The sequence below is a fragment of the Atta cephalotes genome (genome assembly GCF_000143395.1).
Source record: "Atta cephalotes unplaced genomic scaffold scaffold00068, whole genome shotgun sequence".
In the NCBI taxonomy this organism is placed as follows: domain Eukaryota; kingdom Metazoa; phylum Arthropoda; class Insecta; order Hymenoptera; family Formicidae; genus Atta; species Atta cephalotes.
In genome coordinates, this window is record NW_012130132.1 from 632,336 (window position 1) to 649,001 (window position 16,666).

Consider the following 16,666-nt stretch of genomic DNA (forward strand, 5'->3'; position numbering starts at 1 on the left):
TATGAAGTGACGTTATTATCTTACAAGCTTTCATGTGCAGGGTAATTTTTAGGCTATAATCGATCAGAATCGCTCGTTGTTATAAGCTTTTCATATATGTGCACATTAAGTATTAAACGAGTGTTATTTCGTAACCAAGCAGGAAACATACATCAACAAATATTTACACATATATTGATAATGTCTGGAACATGCATTATTGCTGTAACGATGTCGCTTTATAATATCGCACGTAAACACGTATTGTTCGATCCAACAATTAGCCATAAATTATCGCCCCTCACAATCAGCCTTTTATGATATGCGAACGCGAGCAATTTTCAGTGCACAAAAGCGATCGTGCATTTCGAACGAATTTTGTCAATGATATTGTAATTTTACTGTAATACGCGTTAGATAATGGAATATTTATGCCTAAGGAGTTTTGCGTATATAGTTAAAACTTGCTAATGACATTTTAATTACTTTTGTAATATTTGTTACAATTGAACATTTTAAAACTGAAAAATCAAAAGTGTAATTTAATTTAATCGATGATAGACCATAAAAAGTTTATTTGTAAAATAATACGTTTAATAATCTTTTGAATAAAATGTTTCAGAAAATATTGTGCTAATAATTTTTTTAGAAACATAATATTTCTGATTTTATTTTTTTTACTAATTTGAATTTAATGAATTTTGTTTAATTCGGAAATAGCCACTTGAGATATGTTTTTATACCTCAGTGGCAAGAAAATGTCAATTGTAAAATATTATTTTCTATGGATATTTTACTACACATTTTAATACATTTTCGTTCTTTTTTAATAATTATTCTTTACAAATTATTAAATACGCAATTTGATTAAAAGCTCGCAATAAAAAAGCGTTATATTAATTAAAATTTTAATTTTTTAGAAATATTGTCACAAGAGCTATTTAATGTGCTCGTTCCGTTTAATATTTATTTATTTAATATTTATTTGGTTTATATTTATTTTTATATTTATTTGGTTGGTTTTATATTTATTTCTACTTGTTTCAGAAAATTAACATATCTATAATGTTCTTAAATATTAATAAATAAAAAAATAATATATAAGTTGCTAATAATAATAATTTTAATTGAAGTGTAAAAATATCCCAGATTATTCTTTATGTGAAAGAAGAATAATTAACCAGGTAATTAACCATTCTGGATTAACAAAAATCAAGACATTCATAATTTTTTGATCAAATATAATGAAAAGCAAAAAACTTTTTCATAGATTAAATATTTGATGTATAGTCGTACTGCAAAATCATATTACTTGAATTCTATTTAACTACTGTGTTCTATCAGAATATTTGAGGTTTAATAGTATCTGCCGCGGAATTTAAATTTTATATCTGACTGATTGCAACGAGATAGAAACAATTTTGTTGAATGGAAAGGAAAGAAGCGCGTGCCGCTGCGTAAAACGCAGGATCGTTGGATTCGTGTATGTCGTCGAAAATGCAATCACGATATGTTCGTTTCAAAGGATGCTGTAGATGGAGAATGAAACGGCGAGGACGAAAGGGATGAGAAGTGAAGGGCGACGGAGTAAAACTGCATCCTGGCTGCGATATCACGTTGCTCGCGTTTAAGGGGGTTGAGGGCACGCCCGTTTGCATTCGCGACGAGTATCCCGCATGGTTAAGCGCCCTCGCCAAGTGGCGTTCTCTCGTTAGCTGATGCGTCTGACGCTAAGTGCGTGACTACGCCGTATAATCTACCGACGCGTGTAATTGGAGCTTGCGCTATTTATTTTTCCACTATCTGCAATCATGATTATTCACATTGTGAAATTACTGCCGTCAAAATTCATGTTTATGCACATTACAAATTATTTTATCTCTTCGATGTGATAAGCTTAAAAGATGATTATTATAAGAATCATGTCTCTTATATCTAGGTATTCATTATTTCTTTATATAGAATGCGGCTGTTGCTATATTAAAAACTGAAAATAATATAAATTATATTATTTAGGCACAATAAATCTGCGCGTAAATAGTATTAAATGTACGATTTTCTGTCTTTTCATTTCTTATTCTTCTTCATTTTAGTGATTAATTTATCTCGCTTCTATTATCTGTATGTATTATCATATTATCTGTTAGTGTTATATTATTAGTTAAATTTGTTTTAATTATCGCTGAATTAGTTAATTGTTATTACTAATATGTTCCAGAATTATTTTATTTAATTAATTTTCTTGTTTAAGGGCTCACATTCAAAGGCACGTATGATATAGTAAATAAATACTTTATCTACTTTGATATTATTGATTTCCAATTAAACTATAATAAATTGTTATAAAAATTATTAATTTATTGCACATAGAATATTTCTCATAATTTTGCAACTTGCAAACTTTTCTATTATTTTAAATTATCGAAAAAACATTAAAAAATATATATCTTGTGAAGTCTTTAGAAGACGTAATTTAATAAAAATTGCACTTTATTAAATGTATACCTATATATTTAATCTTTCAATATTAGCTCTATTAATTGTAATCAGTTATAATAATTTTCTAAATTTTGCTTAATTGTTAAAATTATTATTAAACACTATTAAATTGTGTATTATTTTTTATCTACATCAAAAAAATAAATTTGGATTTGTAGGAAAAAGATAATGTGGATCCGGAAAACATAAAAAAGTTTTTTTTAGCCAACAGAAATGTTGTTACAATAAGAATAAATATTAAAATTGATAGCAAAATCACAATTTCCATTCATCTATATTCATCTATATTAACATAAAATGTACAAAAAAAATCATTGCATGTGCAAACTAATATTTGAGGCAATAAATAATCGTATTTTGATTTGTGCGAACAGGAGGGCGCCATAATTTTTTTAAGCGCGGCGTCACCTATAAATCTTAATATTTTTATCATACATTATCCGGGAACATACACAGTTCGTGTGCTTTTAGTAGGTCAGTGTATCATTTTATTCGCGAAAGAGCGTTCGCTCGTAGTAAACGCAGCTCATTCGGCGAACGTTGAGACTTTAAAGAGAATTTAAAGCTCTGCATCCTCTACGAGGAAATGATCCGTTGCCGTGCGGACGAAGAATGGTTTTGGAAAACCCGTTTTCGCGGCGCTTACTGCTACGACGATTCCTCCACGGCTACATTTTACGACAACACAGAACACCACAATTGTATACCGTTAAAACTAAAATATCGTCGCTGAGATAAAACCGCAGCTCCTTCAAACGGGATGCCATTTCTCTTTCGCTCGAGGATCACAGTTTTCTATCCCCGGCTTGTCCCGAGCTGCGTTCATCAGTAACTTTATCTTATATCTTGTAAAAAGGAATGAATATTTAACTGTAAGTAAAAACATAAAAATGCACATGAGGAATTTACAAATTGTAACCGTGTTAAAATTACACCGAGATTGTCTGAAAACTATAATCTTTAAAGTGCATTCCAAATAAGCGATTCATATTATGTTTACTTTTGAAAAGTACTGTAAGAAAAATCGAACTCGTACATCTTCAGTAACAATGTTAATAACACCGAATTAAATAAAGTGCAATATTCTTGTTGTCCGTCGAAATTTATGCAACGAAACTATGCTCTCGACGGTCCTGCCGCGATTATGCAAAACGTGACACTCTGCGTAACTTAATAATGTCACAACAAAAAGAAATTCGCGGTCGTGCAAGAAACGCTATTTACGGCGACGCAACTGCAATCATGCTGTCCGAGAAATTTGTTTACAGTACTGCCACTGGTTTTTGCCCGAGTCGGCTCTCTCAACTCGCAGCTATAAAATCCTCGTAACTATAAAATCCAATAATAATGTCACGACCATTTGGCATACATGTTTTTTCAGAAGCAAATATATTCCGCAAAAATCGCACATATTCATTTGAAAAAAAATCCTTTAGGATAAAAACTCTTATTTTTTCGAAATAACATTAAAAAAATTAAACTCGATTTATATGCATCACAAATATCAAATAAAAAATATTGAAAACGTCGGTGCAAAAGTGATTCTCATTTTCAGTTATAATATTAGTTATTTATTAATATCTAACTCAGATAAAGCTGGTTAGAAATTTGATTATAATTCTTTGAAGGATAATAGCCAGTTAATTACATGGAAAGAATTTCGATTTTCCCAAAGTATCTAAACAAAGCTTTGACAAAGTATCTAAACAAAATTTAACTAAACAAAGATTTGAAAATACCAATAAGGATTTTATAATCAGCCCAGTATTGGGCTAGTACAGACTGTAATAGTTCAGGTACTGGCGCAATACTGACAAATTATTGGCTCAGTGGTTAAATATTGGATGATAACTTGGGCCCAATACTGATGGTACTGACTCAGTCATTTTAGTTAGTTATTTGCCAGTGATAGTTCAGTATTGACTGACAGACTTTGGTTGTCATTTGCGAGGGACAATCCCAAGTATTGATTGATAGAACCTTTATCGTTAGTTGATAATTGTAACGTGAGTTGGTTGACTGTGTTGGTTTCGTTGTGCTGGCGATCCTAAATATATGGGTAATTTTGTTTAGATCATCAAAATAATTATGTAGAAATGCTAAAATTGATTATTGGAATATCTTTTTGTGGCATTACTCATCATGCTTGAGAGTTTGGCGTAATTATTTGGATGTCCCTAATAAAATTATTTTCAAATATGTATCTAGCTAATAAATTTTTTAATACTTCATCAACATTGTTTTTTCCATGTATTCATTGATTAATTGAAGATTAATGAAATATAATTTGTACAAGCATCGTTATTTGATATCAAACAAAATTCTATACAACGCATATAACTTCGTTTTTTGTAAATTATAAAATAATTTCATTTTTTTAATAAATTAATTACAAACAAGTGACAAACAATTTTTCAGAATTGAAGTATATAACAGCAACACAAAGAAAGCTTTGTAATTTTATTAGCTATAAAACCTAATGGCAAATAAATAAAAATGTATGCGTTGTGGGATACGTTCTATGTGCAGAGAAAGACTGAAGTATTTTTCGCGATAAAAACGCAAGGTGCTTTCAAGCTTGAACGGTGATCTGGATTTTATGGGGTTGCTCAATAAAGACGATATTTACGAGGATCGAATTGGCTGTCGAGAGAAGTAACGTATAACAGATGGAACGCGGGGTCGATTTGTGGCTTAACGAAATCCTTGCCCCATCGTGGTCTCCTCGTATTCGAGGCTTTCGTACCGCGACGACGTACCGGAACGATAAACTAACAGGATATACAAGTAACGAGATCGGAAACGTGGAAATCGAAAGGTGGGAGCACACGCCATCGCATCCCGAGTTGCCAGAGTTTGGAATTTCTTTCTCGTTTGTGGACATAAAAGGTTTGTGTTCTAGTAGAGACTAGAAATGTCGTTAGAAACATAGATACTTAGAGTATATAGAATAAAATACAATCCTTTTATCTAAATGTGTCACTTGATAAAACAATAAATAGAATATTTAAAAATTCAAGAATGAAACGAAAAAAATTATTTCAAGAAGATTTATTTACAGCTGCCTCTTCTTAAATAATATATAGCTACGTTTTGTCAATAATACGATTAAAAGCTTTATGGAATATATAACAAGAAAATGCAATTTAATAATGATGATGGAGATTTACCAAAATTAAATTTAATTCAAAACGAATAGCCAACATTGATGATTATTGATATATCCGCAGTTTGAATCGAGACCGACACATTCGACATATGTCAATACAAGAAGCTAGATCGCATGAAATGTCGATAGCATTAAATTCACCCGGTGAATTTAATTAACTACTAAATTATTTTCATGTAAAATTCCGATAGGAGATGCGTTCTGCGACGGTGCTTAAACAACGTTCCACCGAATATCCATATCAAAACGTAATATCACAGCTGCCACTTGACATCGCAATATCAATAAAGACCGGACAATGCCGTCGTGGTAATAACTGAACGAAGTTATTGCAAATTAACGTTTTATTCCGCAATTTGATACGTGATCATAACGTGACGCAAATGACTCGTGACATTTACTCGATAAAGACGTTATTTCATGACTGACGTGACTTTTCCTGTAATGTCACAACGAGAAAATCAAAACGACATGTGTAATGTAATGTCATGCACGCACAATCGCCTTGCGATGCATACGTAAACGCATGTCTTCTCACGAGAGAATAGAGATACAACAAGAGAATTTTATAGACAGAACGCGTCAGAGCTATTATTCAATTGCTGCATTTAAAAGAGCTTTTGAATAATTTTAACTAAACCAATTGTTGCTGATTTATATTGTAATTCTGCATACACTGAGAGAACAATTTTTGGTGTTTGTGACTATAATTACATAATGATAATTATTACTGTAATAATATTAGTATAATAATAATTATACTTATAATATATATAGGTATACTTCTATTAAAAAATATATATATATATTATATATAGTTACAGCACCAAAAAGTTAAATCATAGTTATTAATTGTAATAACTACAAATAAAAATGCTTACAATTATTACAATTTAATTATAATGTATAGTCATTTTCAGTATTCAACTACATACATATTTTTTGATAGAACCAAATAATTATAATATTATAGTAACAAAATTAAGAAAATATATAAAGTCACAAATACAGAGAAACTGCTCTCTTAATATATATTTATGTATATATTTATTTATATTATAATTATTTAATATAAATAAATATTTAATAATTATTTAATCAACTAACTTAAATCAAAATTAATAATGCAAAGATTATACTATAAAAAAATGTTCACTATAAAAAAGAATAAGAATAATTTATCAAGAAAGAAATCCCTAACGTAGCATATAACCGCCCGATCTACGCATTTGCTACGCTGTCCGTGTTACGGCAAGTTCTTCGAACGGTTAAGTCCGCTTTGAAATCTATGGCGCCATAGAGATTCGCGTCGAGACCAAGCGAACGAGCGCTCCGGGGAACACATCGTTCATAAATATCAATGCGGCTTACCTGTACAGAGGTTCGCCGCTGTCCTCTTTGAACCAGAGCACCATGGAGACGGCGTCATTCGACTCGCGGGGCTGTATATTACACGGCAGGATTGTCCTCTGACCCGCCACCCCCTGTATCGACTCCACGGGTACTGGAACACACATCGATGTCTCATTTAGAGAAGCATCCACCTCGCCGCGAGAAAACGAAGAATAATGAAGCAAAAAAGAATCATCGGATAACAAAGAGTTATAGATTTTTTTTAGGCAATCCGTACAATGATCCTCAAATGCCTCGAGAGAATGTCAAAAGCTCTTTTTAATATCACTGACAAGATATTTCCAGATATCATAACTCTATATTTCATCAATCTCAGAATTCGCGTATCTATTTTCCCTGAAACATTTATTCTTTATGATTATTTAAGATTAAATTATACCTCTGTGATGCGGCCTCCCTTTTTCAAAATTTAGGAAAAAAAAATAGAATTCGGGTTGTTTCCGAAAAGTTTTCAATCCATTTCAAAAAGAATTAAAGCAGTTGATTAAACCAGTGAAAACACCATTTGAAGTAACGGAGGGACCAACATCACAATTCTGAAACTTTTAAGGACTATAATACTTTTTTATCTTTCAATTTAGCACTTTGATCCATATAGCACAATCGATAGAATTCTTTAGGAAGCTATCAAAACTCTCAAAAAAATGCTGGATTGCCAAAAAATTATTTAAAAACAATTTTTCTGAAAAATTTGTTCTAGAAATTCAGCGTCTCCCCTCCCCCCTCTTTCTCTAACATGAGTTCTGATAACTTTCCGAAGAGTTCTAATGATCATCCTTAATGATCGAATCGCTGAGATAAAAAACAAAAAAGTATTTCTAGCACTTTGAAGATTCGAAATTCTAGAGTCCATACTAGTTTCTTGGGAAAAAAAATTTCTTTTTAATCCGACGTTCTGACTCTAACTGTTCATCAAAAAATCATTTTTATAATTGAAAAAGTTATAAAAACTAGTGTGTAAAGTTATAAAAACTAATGTATATTAAAAGCACATAATTAGCACGAAATTACAATATAAGTATTTTTCATTGAAAGTATTTCTTTCAATAGGCGTTCTAACTTTTTGAAAAGTTAGAAAAAATCAATTCCTTGATAAACAGAGCAATAAAATCAGGATTAGAACAACAACGTTTTTATTTAAAAATTATAGTTTATATTAATAGTACATAAATTGATGTTATTGTAATTTAAAGCCAAATAACTGTAGTATTTGCTGAAAATATTAATAAAAACTTCTATAATTGATAACTAATCGTTAACTTTATTTAACTTTCCATTTGGATATTTGCAGTTGTCCCATCCTTATATTCTGTTTTATCTATTATAAAATTTGTGAGACGAGATTACGCCATCTGGCTCTGTATAATTTAAACATAGTATATTCTATTGATATGATATTTTATCATGATAGAGTATTGCGAAATATGCGCGGTTTTCGTTTCTATATGTGCAAATTATATAAATAAATTCTAGATTCTAGATTCGGAAAATATATCCTCGTGCATTTTAAAAATTTCGTTTGTATTTACAATTACTATATAACTACAATAATATCAAGCTTTGATTCTAATATGAATGTTTTCGCACAAGTATGAAATATTATTATCTCGACAGCATTAAAATAATATTAAAATAACCGATATTACTTTTCAATATGACCAATTCTATGTAGGTACTGTAGTACATAAATTCTTAAAGCGAGTTATCGATTTGTAAAATTATAGCAGTTTTTTTAAAGAGCAACTAGCAATAAGATTAACTCAGGCATGAAGAAAATCGATTATGCTACTAGTGGCTGCTGAAACACGGTTCACGACACTTTCTATTCCGTCGCTCGACAGATCGCTCGACAGATCGCTCGTCGAACATTTCTGACAATATTGCAGATTTTTATCGAGTAACCTTCTTTTAAGTCACAAAGACTCGTTAATAATCTCTTGGCGTACTCTTTAATAATAATTCTTATTCCTGATAGAAATTTTTCAATCTATGTTAATAGCTGTCATTTTGTCGCGAATTATATAATGAAGAGCAATCTTTGATTTTTTGCAAAGTGCGATATGATATCTGTACTAATTAGATGCAATAGTTTCCCGCAATAATAATATTAAAAAGATATTTTCACTATATACTACGAAAAATCACTATATTAAAGAATTTAAAAATAAGACTACTACTACGCGCACATCTTTTTTTATCGTAGTTACAAAAGTGTCCTGGCAACAGATGTGATTTCGAAGTTCATAGACGATTTTGCATTTTGCTTTTCCTCGAGAGTCGTAAAATGAGAGGAAGGAATTCTACAATACACCACAACTGGTTTCTCTCTCGCCCGGATTTCGCTCAAGTCGCATAGGTCGACGCATAGGATAGTCCTGTGCATTTTCGTCACAGGAATACTTATTACATTTATTCTAACGTTACAATGACTTTATACAAGTACACGTCCTTTTGCGAAATGGAGAAATTCGCAACGTAAGAGTCACCGATCTCAGCATGAAGCAGCAATGTGTATACATTGTCATGCGCATGCATCGTGATATTTGAATCTAGATTTTCTGAAAGAAAATTTAAAATATTTTAACGTTCATGGTTGTGCAAAAATTCTCTATGCAAAAGAAAGATAAAAAAATATATATTGAAAAAATAGAGATACTTTTTAGTTTTGGCTTTCGAATTCAAATCACAAATATATTGTAAAATTAAAGTAAATTTACATAAAGTACAGTTTCCTAGATATTCGATCTTTTTCCTTATTCTACATTTTATTGACTTTTCATTAAGAGAACCGAAACTGTTTGTAATCGATCTGTAATCGAGAAACTTTGCTTTCTGCAAGTATCTCATAGAGCAGCGGTTCAATGTAAACTGAAAGGAAAAAATAAAGTTCTAGTATAATTATAGTTAAGTAAGCTAAATTCGTAGAAACAAATAGTACTCTCTAAATTTCTTGAAGTGAAATCATCTCACTCCAAAAGAGTTAAAATGGTGTCACTATTAAAACAAAAGTAAAAAATATGCATTTTTAATAAAGAAGAGCAGATTTTTTAGAAGAGCACTCTTTTTTAGATTGAGATTTCACACTTTTGGAATGAGTTTCACTTCAAAAGGGATGATATTTCTATCCTTTAGAATAAAGAATAAAATCTACTACTCTTATTTAAGAGAGCAAATTTTTTACCTTTTTTCAATAATGACAGTACTGTAACTTTTTTGGAGTAAGATTTCACTCCAAAAAATTTAAAAAATATATGGATCTAAATTACGTACACTCGCTTGTAGTTGTACACTTGATCCACGAGTGGTTGAACTTACATAATCTCGAATGTGCTCGAATGAGCGGTAAGCAGTAATGTGCAGGAACATACGTTATATACGTGGAAATGCGGGTATCTCAATATTTTACGATACGATTTTCTGCATCGGAGGGATTTATAGCCGCGGCTGATATCTTGTGAAACGAAATATCGCCATCTGCCAAATAAAAGCGACGGCAGCGGTTGCAGCACAGCAACAGTTGCATCTGAAAGGCTTGCTGCATCTGAACGTCGCTGTTACCGATTTTCACGCTTCGGAATCTCTCGCCGAGCATGTAACGAGAGCTATCGATATACAAGCCGCATTACGGTGTGCTAACCCGACAGTTATCCGGAATTCAAGGGATCTGAAGACTCTTTCGAAGGCATTTTATGGAACTACATTCGCGGGATTTGACAACCGAAAAAACTTGTCTCAACGATCCAAGGTGAATAGAGAACACTACAGATTGCATGCGAGATTGTCTTGTGGATAATAAAACCGACTCGGATTACATTGTAAGACGCGATTAAATTTACAAGATTTGCTTTCGCAGCGACACTCGGCGACAAAACGTGTACGTGCACTCATTGTGAATGCTTGACAAGGATTCTTACATTAAGATGCTACTAGAAAATAATGAGTATTGATGATACTTGTGCTTCTTCTTCTAGATATAAGTTTTTATTTGATATTTTATAAATTTTTGTATTTAAAAATTCAATTCAATCAATTTCTTTTATTTTTTTATGTTAAATATCTTAGTCAGTCTTAATGAAGAAATGATGTATTCAATAAATTTAAGATACACAAATATCGTATTATTTTACATAGCAAATATAAAATTATAATTTAAATGTATTTAAAAATATCAACAATTTGTTGATATTTTTTATTATCTATATTTAATATTACGAATATTCTGGAGAAAGAATTTCATTCAAATTAAATAAAAATATTTTTAGTAGAACACAACAATTATGATTATAAATTTCTGAATAACTTATGATGCAATCTAGTGTTTATAATTCAATATTAAGTATGCGAACTTCGTTGTCTAATAGCGAGAAAAAAATTATGTTTAATTTTAACAGCTGCCGCATTAGAACTAGCCGTCGCGTCGGGCGCCATGTTAAGCTGCGATTTAAATTAAATTTCTCGTGGAACAATGACGCTCTACATGCACGTTGTCGAGCGGAAGTGCCGACCAAGCTCTGCCGGTGACACTTCCGTTGACTGGTGTAATTAACAAAACCGGAAAACCACGAAGGTCGGCTATTCGCGGAAGACTGTTGTTTGAGATCACCTGCCGCGAGATTCTCTGACGGATTTCTTATTACGTAATTACCTCCCTGCCAGACACTGAATTGTTGAAACGCGCAAAAGGAGCGACTCTAGTTAAATATCGTTCTTTGTTTATTTTCTAGGTCGCGAAACGAAAGTGCGTTTGCCTTCCTTGAACTATATTTCGAGATTTTTGTTTGTAGATATTAATCATGCGCGTTTCTAATGAAATTTTCAACGGTAAACTTTCTGATGTTTAACATAATTCTTAATTAAACAGAAGAAACATGCAAGAACATTTATTCAGATGCTTTTCCATTGCTTTCTTTTTAATTGAATATAGATATAATTTCTATGTGTATGTATGTTTCTAAATTTTTCTTTCTAGGTATATTTTCTACTAAAAATTTGTAATTTATATTATATTTATTATTCGTTAGACAATTTTTTTAAATTGCAAAAATAAAAATTTGAGTTTTACACGTTGACTATAATATTCATCAGAACATTAATATAATTTCTGCGAGTGTACAATAAGTTGTTTTGAACTAAAATGTGGAAATATCATTACAAAATAAAGCTAAATTAAATGCTTTACTACTAGTTCTACTTGCTTTACTTTGTAGTGTTAAGAATTTTTCGTAGCGCCAATCGAATAATCATATTTTATGGCATCCTCGAGCTCGCAAAGGTCTGGCTGTGACACTCTCTCATGGCATGGAGAAAAAGGAAGAGAAAGGGTACAGAGGCAGGGCAATTAAAATGCGGCCTGGGTACAAAGGGCACGAGACCTACCGAAATTTCCACCCCGCACGTTCCACTTTTGTAGACATTTCTCAGCCGGTAATTGCCTTCCGGCCTGCGCGCACGAGAATAACGGACGGAAGGAATGGACCGCATGAAATATCTTTTCCATACCTTATACCCGTACCGACGAAACAGAGAGAAAAGAAAGAAGGTGCCTGAAAAGGTAAAAGATAAAGAGAGAAGATAGATAAAAGGGAGATTAAGTCACAGCTATCTTAATTACTTGAGCTTTTAGACGTTAATTTGAAGCTTTAAAATCAACTATGAACATATACAATAAATTAATCCTTAAAAATAATTCAAAAATTAATTTATTAATACAAAGGGAACTGTGAATACTAAAAAGAAAAAATTAAATAAAACTGACGATTTTGTTAATCAATTAACAAAAATTTTTAGTCAAGTAATACAGTTATTTGATTTTATCTTTGATACACACACATACACACACACACACACACGCGCGCGCGCGCGCGCGCGCGTTCAATACGTTTATTATCGTGTTACTTCAAGTAGAAAATATTCAGCTGCAAAAATAAAAAATATTTGTTACCTAGAAGACATTCATAACTGTCGTTAAAATTGGAAAAATCGAAAAGCTTCCATAACTCTTTCGGGATAAGAACCGTGCACTGATTGTGTCCGATCTTAGAATATCATTTTTCAAACGATCGATAACAGCATGAACCTGTTGGCAGCGCGAACTTGTATGTGTAAATCAAAATCGATGATTCGGTATTATTCGAGTGGAAACGACGCATTCGCATAACTTTCATCGACACGACGCAGAGAGTGGAGCAAAAGACGCACGATCTTGCAAAAATCAGCTTTTCGAAGTTCCCATTCTGCAGTAAAGGAAAATGACACGTTTGAAAAAGCACAGCGTGCAAGGCGACAAAAGTTTTGGGAAAAGCGTGCTTGCCAAGGGGTGGACGCGAAATGCTGAATCGAAGCCTGTTGTCGCACGACAAAGGGCCGAAACTTTCGACGTCGCGAATTGCGCGCAAAGGAAATCCCTCGGCATTGCTGTGAGCTCGTCGCAGCCGCTTCGATGGTCGCGGTATTGTAAGAGCTCAGTGTACGAAATTCATTTCCGGTGAATAGATGAATATTTCGCTAAGGCAGCTTAAGTTTTCTCTCGAATATGTCTCTCTCGTGTCGCATAAATCTTTGCGCGGCTAAGGCAGAAGATTTAGCTCCTAGGGAAGATCTACTAAAAGTCTAGTAGAAAGTTATAAGAATTTATTAAGTGCAAGTGATAATATCATGTGCAAACGACAAATAAAAGAAAACAAATGATGTGATGGAATTAATTGTAAATGTTTTAAAACAAAATTTTGCAGAAGCAGGTATGTACTTATATATAAATTCATACAGAAATATTTAAGCACTAAATAATTAGAATAAAAATAAATGTTAAATTTATGAGTCGTGTTAAATATTAATTTATGAATTATAAACAATAATATTACACCTTTGAATTCTAACAAATTTGTAGAATCAGTAACTAAAACGTATATACTTTGCACATTTATTACGATCGCATTGCAATTTAATTCGTTAAAAAAGTATATAAAATATACTTTTATACAAACGTTTCATACAAATAATGGTTAAAAATTCCTCCTCTGTGTTACGATATATAAAGATAAAATAAAAAAAATCGCGCCGATCGAATCTCATTTTTAGTCGTTGATTTGCGAAAAACGGTGAGACTTATCCTTGCTCTTTCTCATTCTGCCTTTTCATCCTATATATGCTCTCCTTATATATTTCTTTCTAGTCCCCGCTCTCTCGTGGTGACCGCGAAAGGAAAAAGAGCGTATACTCAAGAGATTGGTTATAAAGAGCAAACAGAAAGGAATCGATGTAATTGAGGTGAGTCGAGCGTCTTTTTCTTTCTCTTTCTTTCTTCTTCTGGGGCTTTCCCGAGGTTTCCACGAGAAATTGTATCCGAGAAAATGGCAAAGATCCCGTCAGAGACTGCATTATTCAGCACCGGCTCGGTAAATCTATATATACACGGTCGCCCTTTCATCCACAGTAACATAAATCCTTTCCTCTCTTTCGTTCTAACCGTTCGCTTCCATTTCTCTCCTCTTTCTCTTCTTCGTTCTTTTAATTTTTCGAATTACGTGCCGAGCTGCTTGTACAATAGTTCCAGGCAAACGTAGCTTTGAGATTGTTGAGAACTGCTATCGTTTCATTCTCGGCTTGATCCGGCGCGCAAACGCAAACCATTTCTATTGCGCCATTTATCACCGACCCCGTTGCTTTATTAGGCGTGACTGATTGATGTCCTTATTACCGGCCCCGAATTCGTATCCGAAAAATTATCCCATTTCCACGGTCGTCCAGCCGCCACCGAGTTTGGCCGACGAGTCGCTTTTCCGGATGTTGAATCCGTCTCCGGACGTGGATTCAGCCTGCGTGAGAAATCCGGAAATCATAAATCACCGAGTGCGGCGAATTGTTGACGGAGTATATTTTCAAAAAGAACTCTCCTCTCTGGGCTCCGTCATTGTCAGTCGTATAATTAATTGATCCATCGCGCGGTAAGAGGATTGAAGAGAAAGGGATAAAGAGGCACACAGAATTCTCGATCATTTAACCAAGGTTCTAGCCGCCGTCAATTTGAGAGAAACCTTGAGTTAAGGAGAGATCAATTTTTTAAGTCTGCTCATTAAAACGAAAAGTATAATAACTGAAGTGCATTCAACATCCTCATTTATAATACTCATAGTTCTATATTTTACATAAGTTCAAATATTCTAAAATTTAAATTAATCTAATTTTATATTAAATGGATAAATCACAATATCTCAGGTGCAACTTTTCTTAAAATCTTGTTTTAAAAGAGAAAAATAAACGATATTACTTAGATGTTCAAAAGTTTTAAAGTTCATTATTTTTATATTTTTTTATTGTATTTCATAAGAGTATAACTAATGTTAATAAAATTATCTAACATAATATACTATTAAAAAGTAAGATTATAGAATTTAATTAATTTTTGGAATGTGTTCTGTGAGCACTCCATCTATCAACTTGCGTATCTTTGAATCACCTATCTACTTAGTTCCGTTTTCACAATATATGGTTACTAACCCCAAAGATTAAGGGGTCTATTCTGTAATTCTTAACTGTAGCGTTACAGTCGTTAAGAGTTACAGAATAGGCCCCTTAAGGTTACCAAGAAATCCATGAATGAATTTCATTGCTGAATCTCTTAGTAACTTTTATCTTTATTATGTAAGTAATCACATATTGTGAAAACAAACCTTAAAAGTTAAAACTATATTTTTCTATTATTCGCAGAATCTTGCCATATGAAATATATGTAAAGCCTCAATTTTCCTCAATTTTCGAGCTAAAACATCATCAGATATCTTCCCTAGTCCCATAAATTAGATTTCAGTATAGAAGGACAGAAGTTTGGATTTAACTTTTCTTTTCAAGCTCTTCAATCATCTCTTCATCGAGTTACGAGCGAAAACGTCGCCATTGTCTCTTAATGGAATAATAATGCGACGTTATGACGGTCTGCAAGACGCGGAGAACTAACCAGGGCGGGGATTCCTTTCCCATCCGTTGAGAGCAATTCCTTGAATACTTGTTTACTCTCCCATTTACTCTTCTGTTTCTTCGATAAAGCAACACCGGCGCCGGCCGCGACCCTTGAAGAAACGCCGGCTTCCGACGTTTTCCAACGTTCGTGGCAATTAACATCGCGCTTTACGGCGCTCCAATATCTTTCCGTAGAACCGCGTCGTCGACCGATTACCCGTGAGTGCTCGGAAATGGCGTCGTCGTCCTGGGAAATATATCGCGACACGGTAAGCGAGGGTTTACTTGAGAAAAGCGATTTTTCATGCGGTCGATCGGGCAGGCCGCGACGGCATAAAGTATTGCACATATAGCTATAATAGACTGTTCGAAAAGAGTATTCCTGTATTCTTATTCTGTTTATTTTATCTACTCCCGGGATCTCGCGCAATTTTTAAACACTAATAGCTTTAGCGGCCTTAATTAAGTGAAGTGAGCGTGTGTATGTGAGCGAGCGTGTGTGTGTGTGTGTGTGTGTGTGTGTGTGTGTGTGTGTGTGTGTGTGTGTGTGTGTGTGTGTGTGTGTGTGTGTGTGTGTGTGTGTGTGTGTGTGTGTGTGTGTGTGTGTGTGTGTGTGTGTGTGTGTGTGTGTGTGTGTGTGTGTGTAGTGTG

At 33.1% G+C, this 16,666-nt stretch overlaps 1 protein-coding gene across 1 annotated transcript in view; it reads right to left on the reverse strand.

Annotated features, from left to right (window-relative positions):
- LOC105623959 (protein turtle-like) overlaps positions 1-16,666 on the reverse strand; it is a 247,436-nt gene that overhangs the window by 211,946 nt on the left and 18,824 nt on the right. Inside the window, exon 2 of the mRNA XM_012205328.1 lies at positions 7,019-7,151. Coding sequence (XP_012060718.1) covers positions 7,019-7,151 — 133 coding nt within the window. The remainder of the gene's footprint in view (positions 1-7,018; positions 7,152-16,666) is intronic.